The 13,613-nt window shown below is 47.6% G+C and overlaps 1 protein-coding gene across 2 annotated transcripts in view; it reads right to left on the bottom strand.

Moving 5' to 3' along the window:
* Positions 1–13,613, bottom strand: part of agrn (agrin) — a 549,483-nt gene that overhangs the window by 282,130 nt on the left and 253,740 nt on the right. Inside the window, exon 1 of one of the 2 annotated variants that reach the window (XM_059952328.1) lies at positions 8,917–9,113. The exons of the other annotated variant lie outside the window; for it this stretch is intronic. Within the exon in view, the coding sequence (XP_059808311.1) occupies positions 8,917–9,082 (166 nt within the window). The 5' untranslated portion in view covers positions 9,083–9,113. Of the gene's footprint in view, positions 1–8,916; positions 9,114–13,613 lie in introns of those variants that run through there. 2 annotated transcript variants of the gene reach the window in all.

The following is a 13,613-nucleotide window of genomic DNA, read 5'->3' as shown; positions in this document are numbered from 1 at the left end:
GTTTTTTTATGTGCTGCACTTGGATCTGGAGTAACAACTACCCTGCCCTCCTTTACACTAGTGTACAGGAAATGACATGAAATAATCTGGAATCTCGAATCTAGTTTTTGATTTCACAGCACTTGGGAAAAAGACTTCACCATATCTGGTAGTGTGATCACTTGAGTTGAGTATGATTTTCCCCTAAAGGGGTTATTCCCTTAATGGAGACTTTGTTTAACATGGGGACACTGATGCGTGAGCAGCTACTACACAATCCTCGACAGGTCAGGGCCAGGGTCCAGTGGCCTGGAATGCAAGATGACTGGGGACCCTTCTCTGCAGCAGCCTTCCTTCACCCTCACTGCAGTTCTGATGTGTCATCTCCTGCCAGCTCCACCATTGAGGTTTTTGTTAGATCACTCCTTATCTGGAACTTCCCCTTGACCTTATCGCCATGGGTGACCCTACCAGGAGCTAAGTTCAAGGCAGCATTGCTCTCAGGGTCTTAGGAACTCACAAGCCTCTTCACCACAACAAGGTGACAATCCATGGAGGTCACCTGATCTGGGACCAGAGGTTACAGCCTCAGAATAGAGGGACGTCCTTTTAGAAATGGATGAGGAGAAATTTCTTTAGCCAGAGGGTGATGAATTTGTGGAATTCATTGCCACAGATCTGAATCTGAGATGGCTGTGAAGGCCAAGTCATTGGGTGTATTTCAAGTGGAGGCTGATAGGTTCTTAATTAGTCTGGGTGTCAAAGGTTACGGGGAGAAGGGACAGAGAATGAGACTGAGAGAAATAATAAATCAGCCATGATGGAATGGTGGAGCAGAGTCAATGGGCTGAAGGGCCTAATTCTGACCCTATGTGTTAAGGTCTCATCTATGAGTTTTATAGCATTAAGCTAGACTCTCATGCAGAACCAATGCTTCTCAGTTTATATAAAATTGCAACTACAATATTTTTAATAATATCTGTAATACTTACTGTAGTCACCTGCATCTTCAACTGAACAAATTTTGTCAAAAGTACGCTGGGGATTTTCCTGCATTTTGTATTTAATCACAGAATGATTGTACCGCAGGTATTTTTTATACCCACTTATCACAGTATGATGCTAACCAATTATTATCTAAAATGAATATATATTTGAAATCTAAATCACAACTATATCCTTCATTATTTCTGCATGACTTCAAAGAGATTGATTGACAAGCGCAAAAACCCTGTAACGCTACAGTTAGGGAATGTCCACCAAATTCCGAGCGAAGCTGTCGCGGTAGCTCTGACTGTGTGCACAAAGAGGGAATTCTCACATAACCCCATCACATTCACCCCCGGAGGAGACCAGAGCTAGGGGGGTCGTACTGCAGCAAGTACCAGCTGCAATAGTTACTGCCCCAAATGGTGCACAGACATCTATTGCACTAAGAGCAATTTAGCAGTCTTTAGTTACACCACCAGAAATGCAAACTCTACATGCATCTGCCAAGAGACAATGTCCCAGTGATCAGCTTTAAAGCAAGAAGCACAGTGAAAAGAACTGTTTGTATGATGTGATTAAAGATTGTTTTTGGTTGTCACATGTGCACCGAAACATCCAGTGAAATCCAGAGTAACTGGGACAAATTGATGCAGGAACTCAGCAGGTCAGGCAGTGTCCATGGAAATGAATAAACAGTCAACGTCTTGGGCCTAGGTTCTTCATCAGGGCAGGAAAGGAAGTGGGAGGATGCCAGAACAAGAAGGTTGGAGGAGGGGAAGAACGAAAAGCTAGAAGATGATAAGGTGAAGTCAGGAGGGTAGGAAGGGGGGATTGAAGTAAGAACTGGGAGGTTATCAGCGGAAATGCATTGTCTGCGTCCAATCGAATCAGCAAGGTTTGTGCTCAATGCTTCTGGCACCACAACTCTCTAATCCTAATCCGTACGTCTTCAGAATGTGGGAGGAAAACAGAGTACCTAGAGGAAACACACGTGGCCATGGTGAGAACCTTCAAATTCATTACAGACTGCGGGGCAAATTGAACCCTGATCTTACAGCTGACAGCTGGCAAAGTGCTGCAGTAACCAGTCGAAACAACTGAACCTGACATTCTTTGTAATGATAATTTTACAAAAAATAAATATTTTCAGTCTGGACAGGTAAAGCAAGCATAAACTAGGACACCATGACAAAGTAGGAGTCGTAGCTAATAAATTAAACAGACATCACAGAAATAGGCCCTTCAGCCCTTCTAGTCCATGCCAAATTATTAATCTGCCTTGTCCCATCGATCTGCACATGAACATAGCCCTCCATCCCCTCCCATCCATGTACCTATCCCAATTCCTCTGCAATGGTGCAATCAAACCTGCATCCACCACCTGCACTGGCAGCTCATTCCACACTCCCCACCCTCTGAGTGAAGAAGTTCCCCCTCATGTTCCACTTAAGCATTTCACCTTTCAACCTTAACCCATGACCTCTAGTTCTAGTCTCACTCAGCCTCACCCCCTCATAATTTTGTATACCTCCATCAAATCTCCCCTCATCTCCTACACTCCAGGGAATCATGAAGATGTTACGCAGAGCATTGAGACAGCTCACTGGATGATTGATATTGTTGTGAGAGGGGCACATATCATCCAGGGCTCTGGGAGAACTTCCCTGCAGCTTTTCAGCATTACGCACCAGGATCTCAGATGTTTACCCAACAGAGCCTGGTTTAAAGGCTCATTCACAATGATAGCGCTTGCTTTTTTCAGCAAAATGTTTGAACACCTGCCTCACGTCTCAGCAGCAGAACTTGAATACATACAGTCAGTGGGCACCTATTCAATACACCTGTACACCTGCTCATTATGCAAACATCTAATGAGCCAACAATGGCAGCAACTCACTGCATAAAAACACGCAGACACGGTCAAGAGGCTCAGTTGTTGTTTAGAGCAAACATCAGAACGGGGAAGAAATGTGATCTAAGTGACTTTGACTGTGGAATGATTGTTGGTGCCAGATGGGGTGGTTTGAGTATCTCAGAAACTGCTGATCTCCTGGGATTTTCACACACAACAGTCTCTAGTGTTCACGAAGAATGGTGCGAGGAACAAAAAACATCTAGTCAGCAGCAGTTCTGTGGGTGAAAATGCCTTGTTAATGAGAGAGGTCAGAGGAGAACGGCCAGACTGGTTCAAGCTGACAGGAAGGCGACAGTAACTCAAATAACCACACGTTACAACAGTGGTGTGCAGAAGAGCGTCTCTGAATGCAGAACACGTCGAACCTTGAAGCGGACAGGCTGAAGCAGCGGAAGACCTCCCCAGATTCCACTTCTCTATTTAATAACGTGGCCACTGAGGGCAAGTTCCAAATCTCAGCTATGCCTGTTACCCATCGAGCCACTCAAAAGACCCTCTATTGTCATCAAAACAAAAACAAGAAATTCTGCAGATGCTGGAAATCTAGAGCAACATGCACACACACACACACACAACGATGGAGGAACTCAGCAGGTCAGGCAGCATCTACAGAAGTGAAGAAACAGTAGACATCTCGGGCTAAGACCCTTTTTCAGGATTGGAAAGGAAGCCGAAAGATACCAGAATGAAAAAGTGGGGGAAGGAGAAGCCGGTTGGCTAGAAGGTGATAAGTGAAACCAGGTGGGTTGGGAAGGTAAAGAGCTGGAGAGGAAAGAATCTGACAGCAGAGGAGAGTGGACCCTGGGAGAAAGGGAAGGAAGAGGGGCCCCAGGAGGAGGTGATAGATGGTGAGAAGAGGTAAGAGGTCAGAGTGGGGAAAAGAAGAGGGGAGGGGGAGGGGGGAGGAGAAATCAATATTCATGCCATCAGGTTGGAGGTTTCCCAGAATACAAGGTGTTGCTCCTCCACGCTGAGGGTGGCCACATTGTGACATAAGAAGAGGCCATGGACCAACATGTTGGAATGGGAATGGGAATTAAAACGTTGGGCCACTAGGAAGTTCCACTTTTGGCGGAAGGTGCCTGACAAAGTGGTCCACCAATTTACAAAAGGTCTCAACAATGTAGAAGAGGACACATCGGGAGCACCAAATACATTAGACAACCCCAGCAGATCTGCAGGAAGCATTGCCCCGGGTGAGGAAGGATGTGAATGAGCAGCTGTAGCACATTAGCCACTTGCTAGAATAAGTGCCAAGAGGGAGATTAGTGGGCAGGGACGAATGGACAAGGGAAATATAGAGGGAGTGATCAAGTAGTCATTTACCCATCACATGACCTTGGGGTGTGGGAGGAAAGCCTATATGGTCCCAGGAAGAACTTGCAAACTCCATACAGACAGCACCAGAGATCAGGATCCATCCAGAACCCCGAGGCAGCAGCTCTGTTAAGAAGGCACCACCCTGTACCTTGCCTACTGGGTTATTACTAACATGGGCTAGTTAATAATTATTACTGAAATATAAATTCACACTCAGTGGCCACTTTATTAGATACTCCTTGTGCCGAATAAAGTGGCCACTGAGTGTATGCTTTACTGCAGTAGGTTCAACACGCCCTTCTGCTCACACATGGTTATTTGAGTTACTGTCACCTTCCTGTCAGCTTGAATCAGTCTGACCATCTCCTCTGACCTCTCTCACTGACAAAACATTTTTGCCCACAGAACTGCCGTCACTGGATTATTTTTGTTTTGTTTTTTGCACCGTTCTCTGTAAATTCCAGAGACTGTTGTACGCGAATCCCAGGAGATCAGCAGTTTCTGAGATACTCAAACCACCCCGTCTGGCACCAACAATCATTCCACAGTCAAAGTCACTTAGATCACATTTCTTCTCCATTCTGATGTTTGGTCTGAACAACAACTGAACCTCTTGACCATGCCTGCATGCTCTTATGCATTGAGTTGCTGCCACAGGATTGGCTGATTAGCTATTTGCATTAACGAGATGCACAGGGTACCTAATAAAGTGGCCACTGGCTGAAAGGACCTGTTACTGTGCTGTATCTCTAAATAAAATATAATATTTCTCGTTAAGGATGGTGTGTGAGCTAAAGGAAATCTCATGCCGTGGTGGTAAAACCAAGTGCCAGTTCCCCTGGTCGTCAGTGGTACTGGCCTGGGCAGACCCTTCGTTGTAGTCCAACAAACCACTGAGGAGCAAAAGAAAATGTCCAGTATAGGAAGCTCTACCCAGTAATGTCCGTAACACTGAATGAACAATTTTCTCTTGACAGGAGTTCAGTGATTTTTCCAGTTGATTGCTGGACACGCAGATACTGTGTGGCGGTTAGAGAACTGTGTGTTGGAATGAATGGGTGATGGGGATTGAACCCATGCCACTGGCACTGTATAGCATTAACGGTCACCACTAGTCTGCTGTTCCTCTGCCATTCATGGTGCTCAGATTGTAACAGTGCCGAGATCCAAGAGGGGATGACAGAGCTTTAACGTTGGTCAAAGTGGAAAGAGTTATCCCAGGGAGGGTAATAAATAGTTGACGTCTGGGGCTGAAACTCTTTACTGGGACTGGTGACGGGTCTCGCCCCGAAATGTTGAATGTTTATTTCTTTTCTTACATGCTGCCTGGCCTGCTGAGTCCCTTCACCATTTTGTGTGTGTGTGTGTGTTACTCTGGATGTCCAGCATCTGCAAACTGCCCCATGTAGTTCTGTTCTGGGAGCAGTTTGTTGTATAGAGGCAAACCCCTCCGCTACAATACCGTAACACTCCTGTCCTCACTACTGTTAGGTCAAAATCCTGGAACTCCCACCCTGTGCTCTGAGGGCACCTTCACAAAGAGTGCAGTGGATTAGGGTGGTGGTCCAACACCCTAGTTCATTAAGTTTGCCGTAGTGGAGGGGTGGGAGTGGGGATAAGCTCCTACCCACTACCTATTAAATGCTTCCAAAGGTGTGCACCTCAAATAGACTCTGACAGCCAAGTCCAGCTCCTGGCCTTCCTGTTTGGCTTAGCTACTAACCCCAGTAGAACAGTTTCTGCTGACAGGAGAAGGGGCACAGGGTGGGTTACTTCAAACCAGTCGCTTCGGGCAGATGGGGCTCGTCAGCCATTCTTGGCAGCTCATCTCGAAGGAAAACTCTGATCTCAAATCTCCGCCGCCTTGTGGCCATACCCACTCATGGGGAAGGCTTCAGGGGTAAAGCCCGAGGAAAGAGCTGGAGTCCCCAAGGCAGTCTACTACGATGAGCTGAACCTGAATGGCAGCTCCTGCAATGCCACTGGTACCAAAACATGTCGTTGCTTTGTCTCAGTCTCTGCATGGTGAGGGAGAGCTTCTCGCTTGAGCAACAGCTTGCTCTCGATATCGTAATGCCCTGCCTTGCGCACCGACTTTGAGGGGCAGCTGACACGCAGCAGCCACAGTCGACCCCGACCAGCAGAGGGCCTCCTTCTTCAGGGCAGTTAGGGATGGCCTGTAAACGCCAGCCCGTGACGTCCACATCTCAGAACATGAACTGAAACAAAAGATGCCAGATTTCCTGTCCTAAAGGCTGCTGCCTTTATATTGCCAGTTGTAGTTTCATACTGAGTCTAGTTTTCCATTCCAGATTCACTTAATTACTGGAATTTAAACCCAGACATCTGGTGAATGCGTGCTGACATTACATCTCCTTCAGGCTACTAAACAGCAAAATATTGATAAGGGCTTGAAAGCAAGGGAACTGAGGCCAGATAATATCCATATCATACTTAACTAACGTACATCAGTACATGAAATGGGCAGCACGGTTAGCACAACGTTTTACAGTACCAGGGACCAGGGTTCAATTCCCACAGCTGCCAGTACATTCTCTCCGTGACCCCTCCACAGTCCAAAGACGTAACAGTTGGTAGGTTAATTGGGGTCATTGTGAATTGTCCTGAGATAGGGCTCGGGTTAAATTAGAGGCTGCAGCTTAAAGGGGCAGAAGGGCCTGTCTGTGCTGTATCTCAGTAGGTAAATAAGAAATGGGAAATACCTGAACTGACCATTCAAATAGATTTTCTATAACTCCAAGCATAGAACTTACAATATGACTGCACAATACACACCCTTTGACCCATGTTGCTGTGCTGACCTTTTAATCTACTCTAAAATCAATCTCACTCTTCCCTCCCTCAGAGCCCTTCATTTTTTTTTACATCCACCTGCCAATCTAGGAGTCTCTAAAACCAAGTCCCTCCAGATAGCATTCTACACCTTTGCCAATATTACTTAAAGCATTTTAATAATGTTAACTTTAAATAAATAATATTCGTGAGTCTCGGCCTGAAACATCGACTGTTTGTTCCTCTCCATTGATGCTGCCTGACCCACCGAATTCCTCCAGGATTTTGAGGTGTTGCTCTGAATTTCCAGCATCTGTGGAATCTCTTGTGTCTGTGGACCTGAAACATTTGCTTTATTTTTCTTTCCACACATGCTGCCTGACCTGGTATTATTACAGATTTCCAGCGTCTGCAGTGATTCCCTTTTATCCTGAAGAGTATATTGCACATCCATGTTTTATGTTCTTCCCACAGGGGTGTCCTGACCTGCTGAGTAACTCCCACGTTTTTTTGTTTTACCCAGAGGTTACGGGGAGAAGGCAGGAGAATGGGGTTGAGAAGAAGAATAAATCAACATTGTTCGAACGCTGGAGCAGACTTGATTTTATATGTTAAAATTCTGCAGCACGAAACAGGCCTTTCAGGCCCACTGAGTCACGTCATTGAACAACCCACCTAATCACAGGACAATTTACAATAATTAACCTACTAACCCGTATGACTTTGGACCGCGGCTGGACACCCAGAGGAAACCCACGCATTCACGGGAAGGACGCACAAACCTTCTTACAGTGGGTGCTGGAATTGAACTCCAGTGCCCGAGCCATAGCACCATGCTGATGGGCTGAATGGCCTAATTCTATGTAGAATGCCACCTCTGTTCAGAGGACATCCCGTAGGTTCTGATCCTAACTCTCGGGGCCCACTGTTACCAGGAGACAAGTCTCCACTTGCAGGTATAAAGTTCCTGTTACCTGCTGTCCAACAGTGCAATTGACTGTGGACTTCAGGAAGGGGAAACCAAGAGAAAACACATCAGGGGATCAGCAGTGGAAAAGGTGAGCAGCTGTAACTTCCTGAGTGTCAGCATCTCTGGATCTGACCAGGGCGCAGCATACTGATGCAGCTGTGAGGGAGGGATGCACTGCAGCAACCATATTTCATTAGGAGTTTGAGGAGATTTGCTAAGTCACCAAAGACTCCAGCAAATTTCTACAGCTGTGCGGTGGAGAATCACTATCTGATATGGACAGGTCACTGCACAGGATGGGAAAAGGTTGCATGAAGTTGTCACCTCAGCCAGCTCCATCATGGGCACTAGCCTCCTCACCCCCAGGAGCCATTCAAAAGTCGATGCTTCATTAAGGACCCCCATCACCCAAGGCATGCCCTCTTCTCATTGCTATGTCAGGGAGGAGGTGCAGGAGCCTGAAGGCACACACTTAGTGATTTAGGAACAGCTTCCTCCCCTCCAGCATCAGATTTCTGAACGCTCCACCAACCCGTGAACTATTTTGCTGATTTTGCACTACTTTTTAATATATTTCTTACTGTAACTTATGATAATATCTGATTGTCTTGCACTGTAGTACTGCCGCAAAACAACAGATATAAGCCAGTGATAATAAATCTGATTCTGTTACATTCGAAAGGAAGACAGGCAATTAAAATAAATTCCAGAGATTGTGCGGATGCTGGAAGTCTGGAGCAAAACATACAAAATGCTGGAGGAACTCAGCAGGTCAGGCAGCGTCTGTGGAAAGGAATAAAGGAAAGTTTCTCTGTGCAGCTACAGGAAATAAAACTGCAAGCTGAATAATTCCGTTATGAAAAGTAAATTATAATATATCTTAATCCCGGGACTGAATTCCGCGCTCACGAGTGATCAATCTGTGCTAGACTGGAATCTGCCAACCTACAGTTGTTGAGGAAGAGGAGGACGGCAAAGCCCAGGGTGGTCGAGGCCAGCAGGATCAGGCAGATGTTACACGGGATCATGAAGTAACGCACCACCAGCGACACTTTCTGCTGGTACATCCTGCCGCTCCGGTGAGCAGCCGGGCCCGGGTACCGACTGCCCGTCATCCCGCCGCTGCTCCGCCCGTGGAGAACGGCAGCCTCCTCGATCCCCAGGGGCAAGTGGGGGGGGGGGGGGGGGAAGAAACACGTTTCAGACGAGTCCTCCTCGCAGCCGCGACACCAGACCGTCACAAAGCGGCCACCGCTCAGCAAGCATCTTCCAGCTCCCGCTCGGATGAGTTCCCAATAGGTCACGCCAGCGCTATTTGCGAGATTACCTCCATCTCCTTAAAATGGGGCGGGAGTCACATATAAATGGTCCCCCAAGTCTTCATAATATTAGGAGACTCATTCTAGAGGGAGAGGGGCGTTCCCCAACCAGACACCCCGAATAGAGTCCACGGCACTTCCCTCAGTCGGTCACTTCAAGATGCTCAAAGATCCCACGGATGGGGTGCTCAGCTCGCCGGGAAATGACACCGTCTTTGCCGCCGGTTTCAAACTCCTACACCGAAGTGGATCGATCCCCTGCTCCGGCTCCGTTCACTGAAGAGTCTCCCTCAGCCACAGATACCACTCCGAAACTGGCGCTGTGAAGGATTTTTATCGCCCGGCGTCCAACGTGCGATGGACTGTTCCCTCCCAACGTGCCCGGGGCTTCCTGCTGGCAAAAGGCACCGTGGGCGATTCTGCAATCAATGTAATTCACGCACACAGGTCACCCCCTCCTCATCCTCCTCCTCTCGGTCGCTCCGTCACGGGACTCCCTGACACATGGGCGTGGAGCAAGTTCCAGTCCATCGAGAATCTCAGTCACACACACCCTCACCCTTCGCTCAAGAAGACCCCCGAATCCTGGAGAATGCAGGATCCTCAGTCTCTAGCATCCGGCTGCAGAGAAGATTTTGCAAGTTTATTTTTCCCTGTGTCCGGCTGTACCTGGGGAGAAGGCGTTCCCGGTGCGTTTATGTCCGGCACCTTTCTGCCTCTCTCCTATTTCCCTTAGTCTTCCCGGGCAGTTGAACCAACCTTGTTCGCAGACCACACAGCTCGTTAACACAATAGCAGCCGCCCTTCTTTCTCCCGGCGCCTAGACAAAGGCGGCTTCGGGCGAGGATCCGTCGCAGCCGACCGGGCTGGCTTTCGGAACCGGCGTAACTTCACGCACCGAGCCGGGAGAAGCGAGGGCAGATCAGTCAGCCAAAGCGCCTCTCCCAAGTTCCAGCGCCCGGAGTTCTCGCAGCCGAGGAGCCAGTTAACAATTTTATCCTTTTGTCCCGCGCGAACAAAACGCGAGGCGCGGCTCCAAACCCCGTTCCCATTCGCCGCAGAGAGGGTCGAGAACACCCCGGAGCAAGGTTTCAGACAGGCGGCTGCCTGTCGCTGAGGTCGTCCCTCCGCTAGCCGGCAACAACCCCGGAATTCTGCCGTAGAATTTATTCCGTAGGCTGTCAAAATCTGGCTACACAGGTGCGGCGACGCGCTGACACGAACCCTTTTGAAATGTCTGACACTTTCTAAAATAACAGCCACGAATGAAAGCAAATATCTGATAACACTTTGTGGAGAACTGCCTTGTGCTTAAATATATCATCAGTCGCCCTGTTATTTTCAGAGGGAGTTTTTCTCTCTCTGTTGTATTGTTCCCATGGTTTGCACGGCAGCGGTATTGAGATAGATTTTCCCCGAGGAGACTGACTATTGTATGCCGGGTCCCCGGAGACGGCTCCCTGGCGTGACAAATTCAACACTCACTCGCCCTAAGTGGAGGTGGTTTCGGGAGAACGACATACTGTTCTCGACGCACCATTATAGGAAGGATGTCGAGGTTTTGGAGAGGGGGCAGAAGAGGCTTCTTTCCCCTCCCTCCTCACTTTTCTATTCCCCACACAGGCATCTAACCTCTTTCCTCACCTGCCTATCACTCCCTCTTGGTGCCCCTCCCCTCCCCTTCCCTTTCTCCCATCCACTCTCCTCTCCGATCACAATCCTTCTTCAGCCCCTTTACCTTTTCCACCTCCTAGGCTTCACCTATCACCTTCCAGCTAATCCTCCTCCCCCCCGCAACACGTTTTCAGTCTGAAGCCTTCTTTTCCAGTCCTGAAGGAGGGTCCTTGTCCAGAACGGGGAATGTTTACTCCCCGCCACCGATGTTGCCTGACCCGCAGAGTTCCTCCAGCACTGTGAGCGCGTTGCTCTGGGCTTGCAGCGTCTGCAGAATCCTCTGTTTACCAGAATGGTGTCTGGATGATAGGGGTTTGTAAGATTTTGAGAGGCATCTTTTTCCCAGAGTTGAAATACCTAATACCAGGGCAAGTATTTAATGTGAGAGGAGGTTATTTCAAAGGAAATCTGTGGGGCAGGTTGTTTACACACCTGGAATGCGCTGCTTTGCGAAGAGTAAAGACAATAGACAGTAGGTGCAGGATTAGGCCATTCGGCCCTTCTAGCCAGCACCGCCATTCACTGTGATCATGGCTGATCATACACAATCAGTACCCCGTTCCTGCCCTCTCCCCATATCCCTTGACCCCCGCTATCTATAAGAGCTCTATCTAACTCTCTCTTGAATGCATCCAGAGACTTGGCCTCCACTGCCTTCTGGGGCAGAGCATTCCACATATCCACCACTCTCTGGGTGAAAAAGTTTTTCCACATCTCTGTTCTAAATGGCCTACCCCTTATTCTTAAACTGTGGCCTCTAGTTCTGGACTCACCCATCAGCGGGAACATGCTTCCTGCCTCCAGTGTGTCCAATCCCTTAATAACCTTATATGTTTCAATCAGATCCCCTCTCATCCTTCTAAATTCCAGTGGAAACAAGCCCAGTCGCTCCAATCTTTCAACATATGACAGACACTGGAGATTTAAGAGAGATTTAGATAGGTAAGGAAAATGGAAGGACGTGTTTAGGCAGAGTGCATAATAAATTAACTTTGAACTTTAGAACACCTTCCTCTTACTTTAAGCCTGTGCCCTTTTTAATACCCCCACCACAGGGAAACAGATTTTTGCTATTGACCATATCTGTGCTGTAATGAGTTCTCCAGACCGGTGTGGGAGCCAGAGAGCATTGGGCTGTGAGATTTTTAGAACACCCGAATCGGTTAATTGTTGTTTGACGAGGGTCGTTAATTGTTTAGACGTTCTTGTGATTTTCTCCAGTGATTCGCTCTTTATAGTGCGGTCTCCTGGTGCTTTCTGTTTAACTTGTTTAAAGTTATTCACTCATTGAGATCAGTGTGGAACAGGCTCTCTCAGGCCTTCGAGCCATGCTGTCCAGCAGTGCCCCCAATCTAATCCTAGACTAATCATGGAGCAATATACAATGACCAATGAACCTACCAACCGGTAGGTCTTCCAGAGGAATCCCGCATAGTCACATGGAGAACGTACAAACTCCTTATAGACAGTGAACATGGATCACTGGTACTATAAAGTGGTGTGCTAACCGGTAGGTTGCTGTGCCAACCGGTAGGTTGCTGTGCCACCCTAATAAAAGGTGGTATTAAAGTTTCCATTTATTTATTTATATATTGAGATACGGTGCAGAACAGACCCTCTCAGAACTTCGAGCCACGCCAACCAGCCATCTCCCAGTTTAACTCTCGTCTAATCACAGGACAGTTTACAATGACCAATTAACCTAACAATCAGTACATCTTAGGAATGTGGAAGGAACAGACATTCCATATTATTTAAGCAGACGCCTGATTAGTTCTAATCACAGCGTTCTAGTTTTGAGAATGCTACATCTCACGGTTGTTGGAATTCTTAGGAATAAACACTGATCATCACCTCTGCATTGGAGTCTCTGACACGTGCATGGCATGATGTTAGATATTTCTAGCAAACTATATTTAAAGTAAAGGTTGACAGGTTCTTGATTAGTCACGGCATCAAAGGTTACACGGAGAAGGGAGGAGAATGGGGTTGAGAGAGGAAGTAACCAGCCATGATCGAATGGCAGAGCAAAATTAATGGGCTGAATGGCCTAATTATGGTCTTATGTATTATGGTCTAATCTTAGTGCATGGGACCTTGTCGGGGGCACAGATTTCATCTTCAGATTTAGTTATCAGATGTACATTGAAACATACAGTGAAATGTGTCATTTGTGTAAACAACTAACCCACCCGAGATTGTGCTGGGGGCAGCCCGCAAGTGTTATCACACAATCCGGTGGCCACATAACATGCCCACGAAGCTGGGCAGAACAACACAGAATACTGCCAAGCGGAACATACCAAGTGACAGTGAAACAACAGCAAACAAGCCCAGTTCACCCCTCCCTCCCACCCACCCATGAGGCTTCCGTAAGTTTGGAGAATACCGTCAGAATGGCCTGAATGAATCATGTGTTGTGTTTGTGTCTGGTGGCCGTGGCTGCCCTTGCTTTATTTTGTAACAGGTCCTTCTGGCCCAAGGAGCCGTGACCCCCAATTACACCCATCAGACCAATTAATCTACCATCCACTGTCGTGAAATTTGTTGTTCTGCAGCCACCACAATACGCCTCACTTCCCTAGCCCCCACCAGGCGCAACAATGAAAACGTGATTGCATTAATTTGTCTGACAGCAGCACAGTCAAAACGG

The sequence above is a fragment of the Hypanus sabinus genome, chromosome 27 (genome assembly GCF_030144855.1).
Source record: "Hypanus sabinus isolate sHypSab1 chromosome 27, sHypSab1.hap1, whole genome shotgun sequence".
NCBI lineage: Eukaryota > Metazoa > Chordata > Chondrichthyes > Myliobatiformes > Dasyatidae > Hypanus > Hypanus sabinus.
This window is presented reverse-complemented; position numbering and strand designations above follow the sequence as displayed.